Source organism: Eretmochelys imbricata, chromosome 3 (assembly GCF_965152235.1).
Source record: "Eretmochelys imbricata isolate rEreImb1 chromosome 3, rEreImb1.hap1, whole genome shotgun sequence".
Taxonomy (NCBI): Eukaryota; Metazoa; Chordata; order Testudines; family Cheloniidae; genus Eretmochelys; species Eretmochelys imbricata.
The window spans coordinates 130,644,986-130,663,610 of record NC_135574.1 but is presented as its reverse complement, the minus strand read 5'-3'; the positions used below and the strand labels follow the sequence as shown (position 1 = coordinate 130,663,610).

General features: G+C 41.6%; 1 protein-coding gene across 1 annotated transcript in view; it reads right to left on the bottom strand.

Annotated features, from left to right (window-relative positions):
- ABCB10 (ATP binding cassette subfamily B member 10) overlaps nucleotides 1-17,451 on the bottom strand; it is a 33,724-nt gene extending 16,273 nt beyond the window's left edge. The window contains exons 1-5 of the mRNA XM_077813394.1: nucleotides 17,005-17,451; nucleotides 9,755-9,955; nucleotides 9,175-9,377; nucleotides 6,233-6,367; nucleotides 758-904 (exon numbers count right to left, since the gene is read on the bottom strand). Of these exons, the coding sequence (XP_077669520.1) occupies nucleotides 758-904; nucleotides 6,233-6,367; nucleotides 9,175-9,377; nucleotides 9,755-9,955; nucleotides 17,005-17,323 (1,005 nt within the window). The 5' untranslated portion in view covers nucleotides 17,324-17,451. The remainder of the gene's footprint in view (nucleotides 1-757; nucleotides 905-6,232; nucleotides 6,368-9,174; nucleotides 9,378-9,754; nucleotides 9,956-17,004) is intronic.
- Between the last annotated feature and the right edge of the window lie 1,174 nt (nucleotides 17,452-18,625).

The following is an 18,625-nucleotide window of genomic DNA, read 5'->3' as shown; positions in this document are numbered from 1 at the left end:
GATGGGCTCTAGAAGAAATCGTGCCCCACCTTCAACAATTATTAGATATAAAATGGCCTAACCCTGGGGAACCCCAAAATAAGGCTCCCTCCTCTCTCTCCTACAGTAAAAAAAATAATAAAAACAACGGGCCAATTCAATCCTGGGGAACACCACCTTTTGCAAATAAAACTCATGGCACAGGGCCCATGGCAGCAGAAAGTCTATCCAGAGGGAGTTTGTTAGGACACAAGCACCTATATCTCTGCTGGGGGGCACAATGACCAGTGCTAGCCTAGGAGTTGGCCCATGGCTAGGACAACCCTGCAATGAGTTAATTCAGGGCATCACTGCACAATTCTCTCTGGCAGGACACCTATGGAGATAAGCACAATTTAGAACTCTGGTACCCTAAGCAAAACTCTGAAGGAGGGTAGGAGCATATGCATCACCTGACCTACCCAAAGGTGAATCTGCTGTGAGACAGTGGTCCCTGCTGGTGCAGGGAGGTGTAAACCAAGAATGTGAAGTAAGCCTCATGACTTTGCAAATGCAGTAGAATTGGGTATTCAGTTCCCTGCTTCAACAAATGATGTGAAGAGGAAAACTGGAAAAACTAATTCTTCTCATATCTTTATGGGAATCCATTTTATAGTAAATTGATTTGCATGTGTGCATATCTAAGACTTTGAAAGCACCCTTGTGTGTATTAAAAGAATCATAGATTTCCAGGACTTGATCATATTCTGTGGATTCTTCACTACCATAATATACTTACTGCACCAAAGAAGCCTGCCCGAGCTAATGCCTCTCTTTTAGCTAATTGCAGCACGTAATCAACTTTGCTTCTATACTTCTCCATTTCGGTCATCTCCTGCCCAAAAGCTCGAACAGTTCTTATGTTTCCAATACGTTCTTCAGCTAACTATATTAAAGCAAAACAAAACAAAACAAAAAAACAGATACTCATGGTAGGCTCACATTCTGGAATGCCTGAAAGTAAAATCAGTACAACTATCCTAGTCTCTCAATACCACTGAAAATGTTGCCCTCCCCTCACTTCTGTTTTTTAATTCTATTAAGCTGGAAACAGTAACTATGTCAAGGTAGTTTGAAAAAAAAAGCGTCAAAACTGGTTTAGCTTGAGAATTAGTATGAGAGGATTGTGCCAAGTGGTTAGAAAAAGGAGTTTAAACATCTTAATTTAGAGAAAACAAACCACCCAAGAAAGGAGTGAACATTAAAAAGGATTATTTATCATTATTTGTAATTGGGACATGAATGAGGATGTCAGACAAATTAAAAGGACCTGTCACAAGGGTAAAATGTCTACAAGCAGCATGGATACTACTTAAAAACACCATTTAATAGAGGCTCAGACTAAATGTATACCCCCAAATAAAAAAAAAAGACAGCAGGAGGACCAAAAGAATGCCACCATGGTTAAACTACAGCGTAAGGGAGGCCATTAGGGGTAAAAAGGCATCCTTTAAAATTTGGAAGTCAAATCCTAATGAGGAAAATAAGGAGCACAAACTCTGGCAAGTAACAGTATAAGGCAAACCAAAAAAGAATTTGAGAAGCAACTTCCTAAAGGTAAAACAAAAATTTACTATTAGTTTTTGGAAGTGTATCAGAAGCAGAAAGCCTGCTAAAAAGGCAGTGGAGCCACTATATGACAAAGATGTTAAATGAGCACTCCAGGACGACAACCATGGCAGAAAAGCTAAATGAATTCTTTGCATTTGTCTTTGCTGTAGAGGATGGGGGGCAATACCCCACATCAGCACTATTCTTTTTGGACAACAAATCTGAAGTACTGTCCCAAAATGGCGTGTCAACTGTAATGTCAATTTTTCAAAAAGGCTCCAGAGGAGATCCTGGCAATTATAGGCCAATGAGCCTTCAGTACCAGGCAAATTGGTAGAAACTGTACTAATGAACAGAACCAGACACACAGATAAACACGGTTTGTTGGGGAAGAGTCAACATGGCTCTTCTAGAGGGAAGTCATGCCTCACCAATCTATTAAGAATTCTTTGAGGTTGTCAACAAGCACGTGGATAAGGGTGATCCAGTAGATACAATGAATGTGGATTTTCAGAAAGCCTTTGACAAAGTCCTTCTCCATAGGCTCGTAAGGAAACTAAGTACCCATAGGATAAGAGAGAAGGTCCTCTCATAGATCAAAAAGAAAAAGGAGTACTTGTGGCACCTTAGAGACTAACCAATTTATTTGAGCATAAGCTTTCGTGAGCTACAGCTCACTTCACCGGATGCTGTAGCTCACGAAAGCTTATGCTCAAATAAATTGGTTAGTCTCTAAGGTGCCACAAGTACTCCTTTCTCTTTTTGCGAATACAGACTAACACGGCTGCTACTCTGAAACCTCTCTTATAGATCAGTAACTGATTAAAGGATAAGAAACACAGGATAGGAATAAATGGTCAGTTTTCACAATGGGAAGAGGTGAACAATGGTGTCCCCCAATGAGCCGTACTGGGATCTGTGCTGTTCAATATATTCATTAATGATATGAAGAAGGGGTGAATAGTTAAGTGGCTAAGTTTGCAGACAACACAAAATTACTCAAGATAATTAAGTCCAAAGTAGACTGCAAGGAGTTATAAAGGAATCTCACAAAACTGGGGGACTGAGCATCAAAAATGGCAGATGAAATTCAACATTGATAAGTGCAAAGCAATGAGGACAGGAAAAAATAATTCCACCTGTACACACAAAATGATGCCCTCTAAATTAGCTATTACCACCCAAGAAAGATCTTGAGTCACCATGGATATTTCTCTGAAAACTTCCACTCAATGTCCAGTTCTGGTTGCCCCATCTGAAAAATGATATAGTGGAACTGGAAAAGGTTCAGAGAAGGGCAACAAAGATGATTACAGGTATGGACCAGCTTCCATACAAGGAAAGACTAAAAAGATTAGGACTGTTTAGCTTAGAAAAGAAGACAAAGGGGGTTATGACAGAGGGCTATAAATCATGAATGGTGTGGAAAAAAAATTAATAGAGAAGTGACATTTACCCTTTCACATAATACTAAAAATAGGGCTCACCCAATGAAATTAACAGGCAGCAGATTTAATACAAACAAGAGAAAGCACTTTTTCCATACAATGCACAACCAACCTGTGGAACTCATTGCCGTGGAATTTTGTGATGACCAAAAGTATAACTGGATTCAAAAAAGAAACGGGTAAGTTCATGGAAGATAGGTCCATTAATGGCTATTAACCAAGATGGTCAGGAATGCAACCCCATGCTTGGGGTAACCCTAAACCTCTGACTACCGAAAGCAAAAAACATGGATGGATCACTCCATAATCATCCTGTTCTGTACACTCCCCCTGCAACTGTGATATGGGCCACTGTTGGAGACAGGAAACTGGGCAAGATGGACCATGGACTGACCCAGTATGGAGGTTCTTATGACTTGAAGAAAAAACAAAACAAATACTCGAATATAAACGATACTAAATAGAAAAGGCTGAATTCATTGCTTGCATAACTCCATTCATTTCAATGGAGTTGCTTTAGGTATGAATTTAGCCCGACTAGTTTTAATTCCAATTAAGTGGGTAAATTTCACTTCCAAATGAACAAAAATGTTAGTTCTAGAAGTATCCAAATGCAATCAGACTGCTTATTAATGGGCACCAATATGATCTTATGCCAGAACAATGCTCCGGCATGAGAGGCAAGACAGGATTTGGGAGAAGCATATCTAAAAGAACAAAAGCACTGGAAAACTGTACAATTTTACCTCCTCTTGAACCTCTGCAAAGCACAGGAGGCAAAGTACTCATTAGTAGGAAATTTCTAACCTGTTTTCAAAGAGAAAGTAACAGATTTTTTAGACAAAGGAAACGTGGATTTAATTTACCTAGATTTCAATAAGGTGTTTGATACGGTGCCACATGGGGAATTATTAGTTAAACTGGAAAAGATGGGGATCAATATGAAAACTGAAAGGTGGATAAGGAATTGGTTAAAAGGGAGACTACAGTGGGTCATACTGAAAGGTGAACTGTCAGGCTGGAGGGAGGTTACCAGTGGAGTACCAGGGATCAGTTTTGGGACAAATCTTATATAATCTTTTTACTACTGACCTCGGCATGAAAAGTGGGAGTGTGCTAATAAAGTTTGCGGATGATACAAAGCTGGGAGGTATTGCCAATTTACAGAAGGACAGGGATATCCTACAGGAGGATCTGGATGACCTTGTAAACTGGAGTAATAGTAACAGGATGAAATTTAATAGTGAGAAGTGTAAGGACATGCATTTAGGGATCAATAACAAGAATTTTAGTTATAAGCTGGGGACACATCAATTAGAAGTAACGGAGGAAGAGAAGGACCTTGGAGTATTGGTTGATCCTGGATGACTATGAGCCGCCAATGTGATATGGCCGTGAAAAAAGCTACTGCGGTCTTGGGATGCATCAAGCAAGGTATTTCCAGTAGAGATAAGGAGGTGTTAGTACCGTTATACAAGGCACTGGTGAGACCTCACCTGGAATACTGTGTGCAGTTCTGGTCTCCTATGTTTAGGAAGGATGAATTCAAACTGGAACAGGTACAGAGAAGGACTACTAGGATGATCCGAGGAATGGAAAACCTGTCTTATGAAAGGAGACTCAAGGAGCTTGGCTTGTTTAGCCTAACTAAAAGAAGGTTGAGGGGAGATATGATTGCTCTCTTTGTAAAAAAAATATATATATATTTTTATATATATATACATATCAGAGGGATAAATACCAGAGAGGAAGATGAATTATTTAAGCTCAGTACCAATGTGGACACAAGAACAAATGGATATAAACTGGCGATGGGGAAGTTTAAACTTGAAATTAGACGAAGGTTTCTAACCATCAGAGGAGTGACGTTCTGGAATAGCCTTCCAAGGGAAGCAGTGGGGGCAAAAGACCTATCTGGCTTCAAGATTAAACTTGATAAGTTTATGGAGGAGATGGGATAACATGATTTTGGCAATTAATTGATCTTTAAATATTCATGGTAAATAGGCCCAAGGGCCTGTGATGGGATGTTAGATGGGGTGGGATCTGAGTTACTACAGAGAATTCTTTCCTGGGTACCTGGCTGGTGAATCTTGTCTATATGCTCAGGGTTCAGCTGATCGCCATATTTGGGGTCAGGAGGAAATATTCCTCCAGGGCAGATTGGAAGAGGCCCTGGGGGCTTTTCGCCTTCCTCTGTAGCATGGGGCACGGGTCACTTGCTGGAGGATTCTCTGCACCTTGAAGTCTTTAAACCGTGATTTGAGGACTTCAATAGCTCAGGCATAGGTGAGAGGTTTATCGCAGGAGTAGGTGAGGTTCTGTGGCCTGCATTGTGCAGGAGGTCAGACTAGATGATCATAATGGTCCCTTCTGACCTTGATATCTATGAATCTATGAGATCAGCTTCTTTTAGATGGGGGAGATGAACAAAAGGCTAATCTTTCTTCTGCACAGGTCAATTTGCCAAGGAGTCTATAACCATGACATTCCAGGTCTTACACAGATGAAGGCTGTGAATATTTCAGCTAGATCTTGTCCCCAGCATTGCTATTAAAGGAGATCACTACCATCTTCTCAGTAGTTTTATTTTGCAACATATAAATATGCCCCAGCACACATAATAAAACCCCTTTCACAAAATGTCCATTTAATAATGGGGTCCCCCCAACTTGTGTCTTAATCCCTCACTGATTGTCTACGGGAAAAGATGAACCTTGCAGCATGCCCTTAAGATTAACAAATCTGGGTTCAGGTGGATCCAAGGGGGAGCGTGGGGTCAATTCCAACATCAAGGACCACTCTCAAAGAATGACTTGCTGGCTGCTACCCTTATACTAAGAAACTCAGCTGGAGCAGCTCTAGTAATTTCAAATGCAATACTATGGCCCAGAGAGAGAGGTAGTCCTTCACACAACTCGATCCCAAACAATATAAGATTTCATAGGTCAACATTTCTCCCCCTCATACTGAGAAAGCACCCAATTCCCTTAACCTTTCCTCAGCAGAATTCCTAAATCTTGTATGATCTTAGATATATCATGCTACATTGTAGATAAAGCTTTTTTTAAAAAAAATGAATGTTAGTACTGAGATACAGGCCTGGATCAGGGCAATGCAAGATATTCTTATCCTCAGTACCTCGGCAACTCTACAATATTTATTTAGCTTAAATGTTATCTAACATGATCTCCCAAGTTTCTTAACAAGATTACCTGTGTTGCTTCTGCAAGGGAATCCTGGGTCATTCTAGTAAGTTTTCGCAGATATCTTCCATAAATCACAGCTATGATAGCCAGAGGGGGCACAACACTCAGAACAAATGCAGCAAGTTTTGGAGAGACAAAAAACTAGAAGAAATAAGTGTCTAGGGGTTAATATTTTGGCACACAAATAAAGAAGTCTTGCTAAAATACACTAGTACGTAGACTTAATGCAGTGTGGTTAATTTCAACAGACTTTTGTAAAATTAGTGTAGTCACAATTTCTTTCCTTTGTCTTCTATTTCTTACAGACAAAATGCTCATTCCTCTATTGCATTTGGGAAATGTTAGCTACTGCTGAGAACAAGGGACTGCAAGTCAAGAGGTCTGAATTCAATTTCTGACTCTGCCACTTCTTTGCTGTATGGACTTGGACAAGTCACTTAACCTGTCCGTAGAATGACAATGTTATTTAGCTCCCTTTCCAGTGTGTTAAAAGGCCTAACTTTTTAATATTTGTAAAAGGTTTCATTGCATTTCTATAACACCTTCTGTTAAAAGATAAGTATCACCATCAACAATGAAACATTGAAGAGAAAGTTTGGCTTAAGGGCATGTAGAGAACAGATATATTGTATGGTATTTTAGTGGGGTTGAGGAATGGAAGAAATCACCAATATTCTTTACCATCTGGCCAACTAGCAGAACCAGCAAAGGTAATTCCTATTTACTTTTCTTGTGTGTCAGAAGAATGGATTTAGTTAATTGTCCTATAAGGTCATCATCAACAATTCAAAAGTAGCCAAATACTGTAAAAAGGCTTTTTTAAAGAAGTGTTAATTTTATTATTGCATATTATTTCATTTGGTTGTTTTCCTTCTGGTGTTCTGGACAGAAATTTTCCAGATAAATTTAAAAAATGAGCCTACAGATGTATTACTAATATGATAGACTGTAAGCACTTTTATAATAGCCTTTCCACCCCAGGTAATTTTTTTTCCCCCTGTTAACCTAATAGGGCTATACCATGCCAGCAATTTTTAAGCAGAACTCCTCATTGAAATCAATGAGAAATTATTCTTAGACAATCTATATTGTGGGATAAGGGCAGGCCCATAACATTTACTTTAACACAGGACTGAAAGCCATAGACCTTATCAGAGATAAAATTTTAAGACTTAAATAATGCTTTAAAACTTTAGAGTAGAAACTCTTGCCAACTTTTGCTGGCACTGCCAAACTCGAAAGCCTTTCTTTTTATTAAGTGACTTTTTCCTGTCTGTTTCCTGAACAGACACTAGAAAACCACCATGCTTGTCATTTAAAAGGATTGCCACCAAGTTGCCAGTTCTCTGAGATAAGGTAGCATAACAAAGTTCAGTCTAGATAAACAACAGGGGGAGAAGAGAAAACTGGCAGTTTTTTTATGTACTAAAAATTAGGAAACTGACCCACCACCTGAAAGTGTTTTACTTGCTGTGCATCAGTAACACTGAAACCCTTGATTGATATTCTGCCTACACAAGCCATTGCCTCAGTCTATTATCCATTGCTCATCGAGGCTTTGGCCCAATACACATGACTTCACCCAGGTTTAGATCAGGCCCCTAGTGCCCTCTCCTGCTCCTATTAAAGTCAATGACAAAACTTCCATTTACAATTTCAATGGGCACAGGCGCACACCACTTGACAGCCATATTCTGGGTGATATATGAATGGGGAAACCTAAGAAATGTGGCACACAGTTCACTTTCGATCCTTCAGAAAAGAAAAGGATGGAACACACGAGAGTTTCTTCCCCATCTCTCTTATCATGGCTCGTCATACAGAAGTGATTATCCACTTTGTAGCACACTCGTAACTGGCTGCAGGCACCATTTATTACAATGTAGTATACGGAATCATAGAACTGGAAGGGACCTCGAGATGTCATCTAGTCCAGTCCCCTGCACTCGTGACAGGACTAATTATCTAGACCATTCCTGACAGGTGTTTGTCTAAACTGCTCTTAAAAATCTCCAATGATGAAGATTCCACAACCTCCGTCGGCAATTTATTCCAGTGCTTAACCACCCTGACAGGAAGTTTTTCCTAATGTCCAACCTAAACCACCCTTGCTGCAATTTAAGCCCATTGCTTCTTGTCCTAGCCTCAGAGGTTAAGACGACCAATTTTTCTTCCTCCCCCTTGTAACAACCTTTTACATACTTGAAAACCATTATGTCTTCCCTCAGACTTCTCTTCTCCAGACTAAACAAACCCAATTTTTTCAATCTTCCCTCATAGGTCATGTTTTCTAGACCTTTAAATCATTTTTGTTGCTCTTCTCTGGACTTTCTCCAATTTGTCCACATCCTTCCTGAAATGCGGCACCCAGAACTGGACACAATACTCCAGTTGAGGCCTAATCAGAGCGGAGTAGAGCACAAGAATTACGTCTCATGTCTTGCTTACAGCACTCCTGCTAATATACCCCAGAATGATGTTTGCTTTTTTTGCAACAGCGTTACACTGTTGACTCACTCATATTTAGCTTGTGGTCCACTATGACCCCCAGATCCCTTTCCGCATTACTCCTTCCTAGGAAGTCATTTCCCATTTTGTATGCATGCAACTGATTGTTCCTTCTTAAGTGGAGTACTTTGCATTTGTCCTTATTGAATTTCATCCTATTTACTTCAGACCATTTCTCCAGTTTGTCCAGATCATTTTGAATTTTAATCCTGTCCCACAAAGCACTTGCAACTCCTCCCAGCTTGGTATCGTCCACAAACTTTATAAGCGTAAAGGGGATTGTAGCTTTTAAGAAAACAGGGGAATAAATCTGCCTTTACAAAGCATAACAGCTTTTATAGCAGACTACAGAACCTTCACACATGCAGTTACTGGATAGCAAGTTATATAGCCTTGAACCTGCTGTGAGCAGGGAGGGAAGCAGAATATGACAGACATACCATCATTCCAACCCCAACTGATGCTTGAGCTCCTGCTCTTAGTCCATCAGAAAGGTTTTCAGTCACAGAACGGCCCAACAGTGCTGTGTCTGAAGACAAGCGGTTAATCAGTTCTCCTGTGCTGGTTTTGTCAAAAAAACCAACTTCTTGCTTCAAAATAGACGAGAACATAGTTGCTCTCAGTCGTTTCACAATTCTTTGTCCTATAAGGAGCAAAAAGAAGGACTATTTCCAGCAAAGCAGTACATACCAAAACTTTACATACAGAAATATCCCCCCCACACACATGCCAGTTACTGACTTCATACAAGGTTCTGCAACACAGAAATCATGCAACAATGTTATAAAATACTGGAATCTATACAAAATGAGTTTTAAGATCTCTCTTAACATCAAATAAAAATGAATTAACAACTCTCTTAGGATGCATACGTTTTATCCCTTCCATGTGATAAAGTACACTGACAGTTATATCAGAGAAGATCTCAGCTAGCTTCAGGGACTTGTTTCAGAGCATTATACAATACTTTGTTTCTATGGCAAAAAGGGAGATAGTCTCCTGACCCCATTTTGTTTTTACCTGCAGTCTGCATGAGGTAGACACGAACAGCATTAGCAGCAGCACCACACACAAAAATTCCACTCAGCAAGGCACAGAGGCTGGTCAGGCTGTCGGTGACATCTCCAGTGGGATTTGTATAAATTACATCGATAACTTTCCCCAAGAAGAAAGGGGCAGACATGGTGATGACACTGGAAACTGTCAGAAAGCCAACAGCAGCTGGAAACAAAAAGTCACTCAGTTTGTGTAAACTTTAATAGAACGTATAAACTGTCCTTTACTTTCTATTAATACTTGAGTTCTCCAGAACTGTACTATCGGGGCTCTATTTTTGCTCTTAATCTGGAATAGAATGCTGTAAAATCAGTTGTACACTGCTTATTAAATGAACCAGCCTCAACAAAATTGTATACAGGAAGGTGTGGCAGAGCCCATTTCAAAAAAGTCTCTCACAAACAGATGCTTTGGAAGGCGGGAAAAAAGCATCTTGTCTTATACAGAAAACTCCTGATGTATTTTCAACAGGCAGCATAACATAAGGCTCCCTCTTGCAGACAAAGCTTTTGAGTTGTGGCTGTTTAGTCAAACAGAATCCATAACCCAGAACGTAGTAGAACAAAAAGTTATACGCATTCTTGTTCGAACACTCAGTGAGCGGAGAAATGATCTTGTCAGAGCAGCATCTGCAGCCACCCTATTACTACATCAGCTGCCTTTTATAATACTCTGGTGATTGCGTGCTGCCTTCTTTCTCATGAGCACCTGAGAGAATTCGTCTGGGTTCAAACTTTCCCCTCCAATTGGATGGCATCTTATTTTGCAAGGGAAACCATGGTGCGGTACAGGGAAGCATAAAAACCACAACGGTTCCTTTTTTGGATCTTGAAAGGTCTGCCCAACACGGAAGAACAACTGGAATGTTTATGAGAAGGAGAATGTTTCTCACTTTGAGGTGAGGTCTTCTCTGCCTCAGGCCCTCTCTACACTAGGGCAGTTCTGGACAAATTTCTCACTAATGCCAACCCTATTTTAGCAAGCCCAATGGCTGCTGACACCTTTTTCGGCATAATGCAGCTTAGACTTAATCAAATTAAACTAACCAAGTAAATATTACCAGTGTACTATACTACTGATTACTGAACTATTCCATTTATTTAAATACTAGATACAATGTGTTAAACAATACATCTAAACACTGTCTTGAAGGTGAAAGGCCAAGTAATCCATGTTATTACTAATCCCCTTTTGCCTTCATAAATATGTTGAGAAGCTAGCAGAGAGCCATCTTCAGACATTTGTCCAACATCAATAGCCTCGATCCTACAGAGTCAGATTTGAGGCTAGAATCTGAAACAGAATTACTGGCATTGATGACTGCTCTCTTTCTTTCCATGGAAAAAGGGAAAAAAGATTTATACTCCTACTCTTGGACTTCCCCCACAGCAGTCAGTACAGTCAATCACAGATACTGTTATTCTGTCTCAGAGAAGTGGCAGGGGTCCAAAAAACACACTATGAAATGGACTGAGTTCTTCCTCATAGGACATATCCAGAGGATAGCAATTCTGCCATTGGTTCCTTTACCCGTGGCGTACTACAGAGTTCTACACAATAGCATCTGCTAGAAGTAGTGAAACTTTATGGGCTCAGATGCCAACAATATGCAGATGACTCCATTCTGTTGTTCAGTCTATACCACCAGACATTCACCTGCCCCAAAGTCTGGCAGAGAGATCAGAGCATGGCATGATACAAACAAAATATATGAAGGGTTACGAGTAAATTAGGCATGTATGGTAAGTCATTTAATAGTAAGAGGTGTTAATAATAGGTATATAATTTATTTCAAACACATGGTTTTTTAAAAATTTCAATTATGTTCTCTTAATTAAGGTGTAGGCTAGTCTATCTCAACCATAAAAATGCAGTGAGTTTCCAAATACCAGCGTTGGAACTGAAGTAAGAAACCTTCAAGTGTACAGTATCATGTGAAGTACTACTTCACCCCTATTTTATTTTAACCATTAAATGTTTCAAATGGGTATAATGCAAATATGAACTTGAATAAAACACACAATTCACATAAATCTAATTGTTATCCACTATCTTCCCAACTTACTCAAACCTATTGGTGTGACAAAAGCATCTGCCTAGAGAAAGCTGAGTATATTAATTTTTAAACAAGCAGCCAATTGCAAGCAAGATTAATGACTTAGGGAATGCACTTTTCCATTACCACAATTTTCTTTTTAAAGGATCACTGCCACCTTAAATCACACTGCTGAATGAATTACTTTTTAAAATTTTATATGTTTGTTAGTAATACCAACAAAACACAGTAGCAAAAAAATTACACTAAAAAAGAGTTGTTTTTAAGCTAATTTGGCTTATTTGATAGCACTTTCCATATAGGTGCACTGTTTCACCTCTGTAATTATATAAACAGCGGGAACTGATTGGCTGGATTGTACACACAGCAATAGGGGAGAAAGGTATTTTAAAAGAGAACATGATTTTCAAATAACAAATCATGCCACCAGTGAATTTAGGTTAAGGTGCAGTCACACTGACAAACATTTTCAAATTAATTTCAGGGAGATCTGGAGTGAGGCGGGTCCTGACCACAGGAGGTACAATGCAGAAGGGGAAGGGAAGTGACCCTATCCAGAAATCACAAACTACTGAACAACTGTATATTAGATTAATTTCTGAACAAGATCAATGATACAGAGTGTAACTCTGAAAAATTAACATGAATAAAGTTGTAATAATACTGTTCCTTAACTTTAAGGTGTTTTTTTCCCAAAGAATTATGTTTTTATAGGGTTTGAAATTTCCTATGCAAAGGTATAAAAACAACCACCAATTCTATGCAGCTTTTTAGAAGAATGAAAAAGTGTCATTTGCCACAACTGACAAGTAAATAAGATAATTATTAGCATGAACCAGGAGGTGATGATAGCAGTATTTTTATGGTCACTTATGAATAGGGTCCTACTAAATTCACAGTCCATTTTGGTCAATTTCAGAGTCATAGGATTTTAAAAATAATAAATCTCATTATTTCAGCTATTTAAATCTGAAATTTCACGGTGTTGTAATTGTAGGGGTCCTGACCCATAAAGGAGTTGGGGGGGGAGGGGATTCGCAAGGTTATTGTGGGGGTGGGGGGGGTTGTGATACTGCTGGTTTCCCCCATGAAATCTGTATAGTATAGGGTAAAAGCACACAAAAGACCAGATTTCATGCGCCGGGGGGGGGGGAATAGGGGGGGAGGGGAGGGGAAGGGAACGGGGACGGACCAGATTTCACGGTCTGTGACACATTTTTCATGACCGTGAATTTGGTAGGGCTCTACTTATGAAGAAGTGATTATGGTGAATGAGCACACAATTCCAAAACATTACTCACTTGCAGAAGAGCCTGGTGGGGAAATACTTGTCTTTTACTCTGAGCAAATAAGCACTGAGTATTTGTTGGAAAGAGATACACTCTACCAATGGACAGTAAGCACAAGGTACCTCTAGTTTTGCATGCAGGTCAGGAATGGAACTACAAGTAATTAGAGTGTAAGGTTGGACAAAGCAGAGCAGACAAATGAGATGGGAAAAGGCCAGGAGGAAAAGCAGAAGAAACTAAAGTAAAAGACAAATGCTAGTGGCCTAGAATGCAATGTAAGATCAAGCATAATATCAGTTTAATAATGAATACATCCTCTCTCCAGGAGCTGGACTTGATCTCTTATCTTTTCTATTTTTAACTCTTGTGATCTTGATCTCATATTTTCTATTTTTAACTTCTGTGATCAAGGTGCCATCCTAGACAGCCAGAGGCACCATTGGCTGGTCTCATACAATCAGTTTAACACAGGAGTCCTGAAGCTATCTTCTTTATAGTAGTCATCCTCCTTAATATCTGGAGACATTACAGAATTAAGAACCCTGTAACTTCATTGTACAAAACAACCAGGGTGGATTTGATTTTAAACCATGATTTAAATCACTAGTCAGGAAGGCTCAATTTAATCATGGATTTCTACATAAAAGTGCATTCTTGTTGGTTGTTATAACCTTAATACATATTATTCACAACTCCGAGACAGATGTAGGTTTCATTTTTAGAAGGTAAATACTATACATTTTTAAGTGATTTATTTTGAAAACTTGTCAAATTATTTTACAGTTATATCAGAAAATGAATGATTGTTTGATTATTTCATTTACCAAAGATAATTGAAGCAGATATTTATGAAGTAATTGGGAAGTGAACTATCTCCAATTCAACAGGTTAATCATTAATATTTGGAGGATTTTCTTTCCATGCTGTAGTAGGAGGAGAACATCACCAGACAGACATTTAAATTGTTTTATTTAACTAAAACACCATTATATATTCTGGATTTTTCTACAGTTCTACAGTGACGACCAACCTCTCTCTGGATGAGGAACTAAATGTTCGCATTGGAAAGGCCGCCACCACCTTTAGCAGACTAACTAAAAGAGCATGGAACAACTCAAAACTTACCATTAAGACCAAAATGCTAGTATATCAAGCTTGTGTCCTCAGTATTCTCACGTATGGGGAAACATGGACAACTTATACTCATCAGGAGAAAAGGTGGAACAGTTTCCACCTATGCTGTTTACGCCGCATATTCAACACCAAATGGCAAGATAAAGTCACCAATGCAGAGGTTCTTTAAAGGGCAAATTTACCAAGTGTTTCAGCCCTGCTCAGGCAAAGACGACTACACTGGCTGGGCCACCCTGATTAGGTTGGAAGATGGATGCATACCTAAGGACATATTATATGGGGAGCTATCAGAGGGAACAAGATCAATAGGACGTCCCAAGCTTCGCTTTAAAGACACTTGCAAGCGAGATATGAAGGAATTTGGAATGGATCCTAATCGATGGGAAACCTTTGCAAGTGATTGTAACAAGTGGCGCCATCGTCTCCATCATGGCATCAAAGTCCATGACAGAAGCTAGCTCCTACAGCTTGAAAAGTAAAGAGCCTGTAGGAAGCAAGCAGCTCCCAACTAAGACACATACATTTGCAATAACTGCCAAAGATCATGCAAATCTTGGACTGGACTATTCAGGCACAGGAGACATTGCAAACCATCTACATCACAGGCTGCAATTCCCACTGTCTCTCACAGACAAAAGGATGCCAACTACTTATAACTTGGCAGTAAAAAAAATTTGCTTCAGGCCAAAATCTGGCATTAAAGGTGTCAGTTGGGAAGATGTAAAAAACCACACCAAACCAAAACAACCTAAATGTTAAGCAAATCCACTTCCCTCAAGGCCTCCAAACAGCAAAACTTTAAAAAGCGATGTTCTAGTTTTGCATTTGCCATTCTAGTGATTTTAAATGAGTATTTTAATTAACTGAAATGTCAGCTTTCAATTTTAATTTAGATTAGTCATTTTGGTATCTCAAAAAATAACATAGGCTATAGAAATGGATTATCAAATCCAATCCCCCTGCTATCACAGGCTACGCGGACATATAATCCTGCTCATAAATTTGTCATGCCCCATCTCAACAGTAATTAGGTTGTTAGCTCCCAGTACTTCTATTAGAAGGCTGTTCCAGAACCTCACTCTTCTACTAGTCAGAAACCTTCTAATTTCCAGCATAAGTTTATTCATTGCCTGTTTATACCCAATTTATTTTTGTTCCTTTGCCAACTTTGTCCTTTACCTTAAACAGTTACTCAAACAGTTCCTCTTCTTTCCTGGTGTTTTACCCCAATGTACTTACAGAGGAAAGTTATATCCTCTCAATCTCTGTTTTGCTAAACAAGACATGCTCTTTTAGTGTGCTCTCATAACAAAAAAGGAGCATATACACTAACTACTTTTCAGCAACATTTTTACAGCGCAGAATTAGTTCAGATGCAAGCACTGGTGGATTAATTTTCTTATGTCCATTAATAAATAAAATACTATAATTACACATTAAATTATTATAAATTGTTATTGTATACATGCTTGTGGTTTGTAGATTAATAGTGAGTCCTCAAGTAAAGACAGCTATGATAGCAATTGGGGCATTAGACAGCCTGGGGCATGATGCTGAGTGTGATGGGTTTTGGGGTAGCCAAGACTCTGAGTTATCTTGTTATTCCCTACCTGCAGTGAGAGGGAGTCTTCCTCGTCTGGGTGCCAGCTCATTACACAGCTAGCCTTTCAGTCACACAAGCACTCTCTTTTGGGCTTTGTCAACCCTAACTTCGCCTTGCAGGTTAATAGGTGAACTCCAATCCCAGAGTCCCTTTGCATTGTTCCCCTGTGATATCCAGCCGGACATTGCCTTCTCACAGAAATCACAGATCCTCTGCACCCAAAAGTGCAGTGTACCCCAGCTTACTAGTTTTACCTTAAACCACTGCTCCTTTAAACCATACAACATTTTGTAAGCACTTATAATAAATCAGAAGACAGTTTATTTAAAAATGAGGATTTAACTAGAAACAAGAGTGATGGAAACAAATGATTACAATATAAAACAAAATCATAAAACGTGAACCTGGACCTACACTTATCAAGAGTTATCTTTCTTATCTCATAAAGTATGTTCTCCCCCACCCCCCGCCAAAATTCAGTCTGTTTGTAGTTGGCTGGTTTCCGAAACACCAGGATCCAAACATTCATGAAAGCAGCCCTATTTCACAAGGGGTTTCCTCAGTAAATGGACAGCCTTTTGTTTCTGCTTGCAATAGGGTGAACCCCAGCTCTGTTGTAATGTTTCTTTTTTACCTTTAAGGCGTTTTGATTGCTTGCCATTGCCTCTGATGGTGTCCCATTCAAAGTCTTCAGTTCAGCCTTGCATTGCATCACCAGCCAGGTTAGGCAGGGTGACAAATCCCCCTTACCCAAAAGGGCCATCACCCAGACATATTATCCCCTAGTGACTAATTTCTACTCTAAGTCTATGAAACAGACTTTTAAGGTAAATACATCATTCCTTCAATATTACCCATGCTCACATCTCACAAAGATTCTCACTCTTGACAAGTTACCAGCCTTGCGTAGATCCCTTCCACATTCCTCTTTGTGGGTAAGTGCCCTGTAAGACACCTGTGGGGTGCAGTGAGTTTGTCAGGTCTGCGGTGACAGCGGTTTGTGAAGATCGGGGGACCCTTTGCCAAGGGGTGCTGGTGTCACAGTGAGCTTGGGCTGGGTGACAGTAAGGGCAGGGCGCTGAGGCCGGTGGGGCAGGTAACACTCACTGGGCTGGGGGGCAGGGGCAGGTACCTGTCAGTCTCCAGCGCTCGGGCCGCGCCAGGGCCAGCAGCCTCTTCAACTCGGAGTCTCCCCCGCTTCCCCGGGGGCCGCTCCTCCTCTCGGGTTCCCCAGCTGCCGCCGCCCCGGCCACCCGGGAGGACGCGAAGCGGGGGCCGCCGCCGCCGCCGCCGCGGAGGAGGCGCAAGGGGCCGGGCTCGGCTGGGGCCCCGCACCTGCCGGCCGAGAGCAGCAGGAGCCGAGCGCCGCTCGAGGGGAGCCGGGCGGCCCGAGCCCAGGGCGGCGGCAGCCTCCGCAGCAGCAGGGGCAGGCGGGGAGCGTAGCCCGCCATGGGGCAGGGGAGGCCACGCCGCCGCTGCCGCTGCCGTTTCCCGGCCCTGCCGCGCGGCGCAGGAGAAGGAGGCGCCTACAGCCGCTGCCCCCCACTACCCATGGAGCCGGAGCGCAGGGCCCGGGGCCCAGCCCCGCCTGCCGCCCGCTGATAAGAGCCGGGCTGCGGCTTCCTGCTCATCGCCGCAGCGCCAGGCCAGGAGCGAACCCAGCCCCCAGCCAGCGCCCCCTGCTGCCCCTGGCCGGCTCACCCCGGCGGCCTCCGCTCCCCCCGCGCAGGGGAGGCGGGAACGTGTCGTATGGTACAAATACACCCCCGGCGGAAACCCCTCCCGGTCCTGGGCTTGGGTTTCTGCTGCCCTTCCCCCGTCCTGGCCCGTGTTCTCCTCTCAGCCCCGCCTCACTTTCACGGGCTCCTTCCAGTCAGCTTCCTTCCTGGGCGAGAAAGGAGAGGGAGGGTCACAGATCAGCAGCATGCACCGCGGGGCACGACTCATTTTGGCGTGGCAAAGGTGGAGATACAGGTGACCGCCACTTACTTCTTTTCTCCGCTCGCGGAGGAGCCAGCAGAGCCCCCGGGCACGTTCGGGCCCCCCAGGGGGAAGCCCAGCGGCGGTGGAACCCACCCTCATGTTTTGATTATCTGCCCAGTCTACTTGAGCCGCGTCTCATTGTGGCAGTTCACATGGGCAGAGTTCCTAATCTCATCCTTGATGAGGAGAGGTCCGTGGCCTGAAAAGCTGACAACTTAAGGGCCACCATCTGCCTGGCACCTCACTCAGACTACATACATACTCAATAATAATAATAAACAGCCCTTAACACTTACATGGCACTTGCCATCCTCAAATCACATTCCAAAAGTAGCTATGGATTATTATCCTCATTTTCAAGATGGAAAACTGAGGCACAGTGAGAAGAATCATCTTTCCCAGGGTTGCATGGCAAATGAGCGGCAGAGCAGGCAATCAAACATAGATATTTTAGTTCCTCCATCCAGCAGCCCTGCCTACTCCTACCATTAAAGGCTCCAGGATCAGACTAAAAGGCCATCAACTGGCATGAGTGTTTAAGTCCAATAAATTCCCTAAAATCAGTGATGAGATTTGCTTTAAAACATATGGCAGCGTGTAACAGCAGTTCTCAAACAGTGGCCTGAGAACCACCTCTGATCCACTGCATCCTCTGGTGGCCCACAAAATGTTTTGAGAACCAAACTTTTCTGGCACATTGGGAGGTCTGTGTGGAGATCACTATTCTACACTGGTCCAAAGAATGAAACAGACAACCACAAATGCTTACT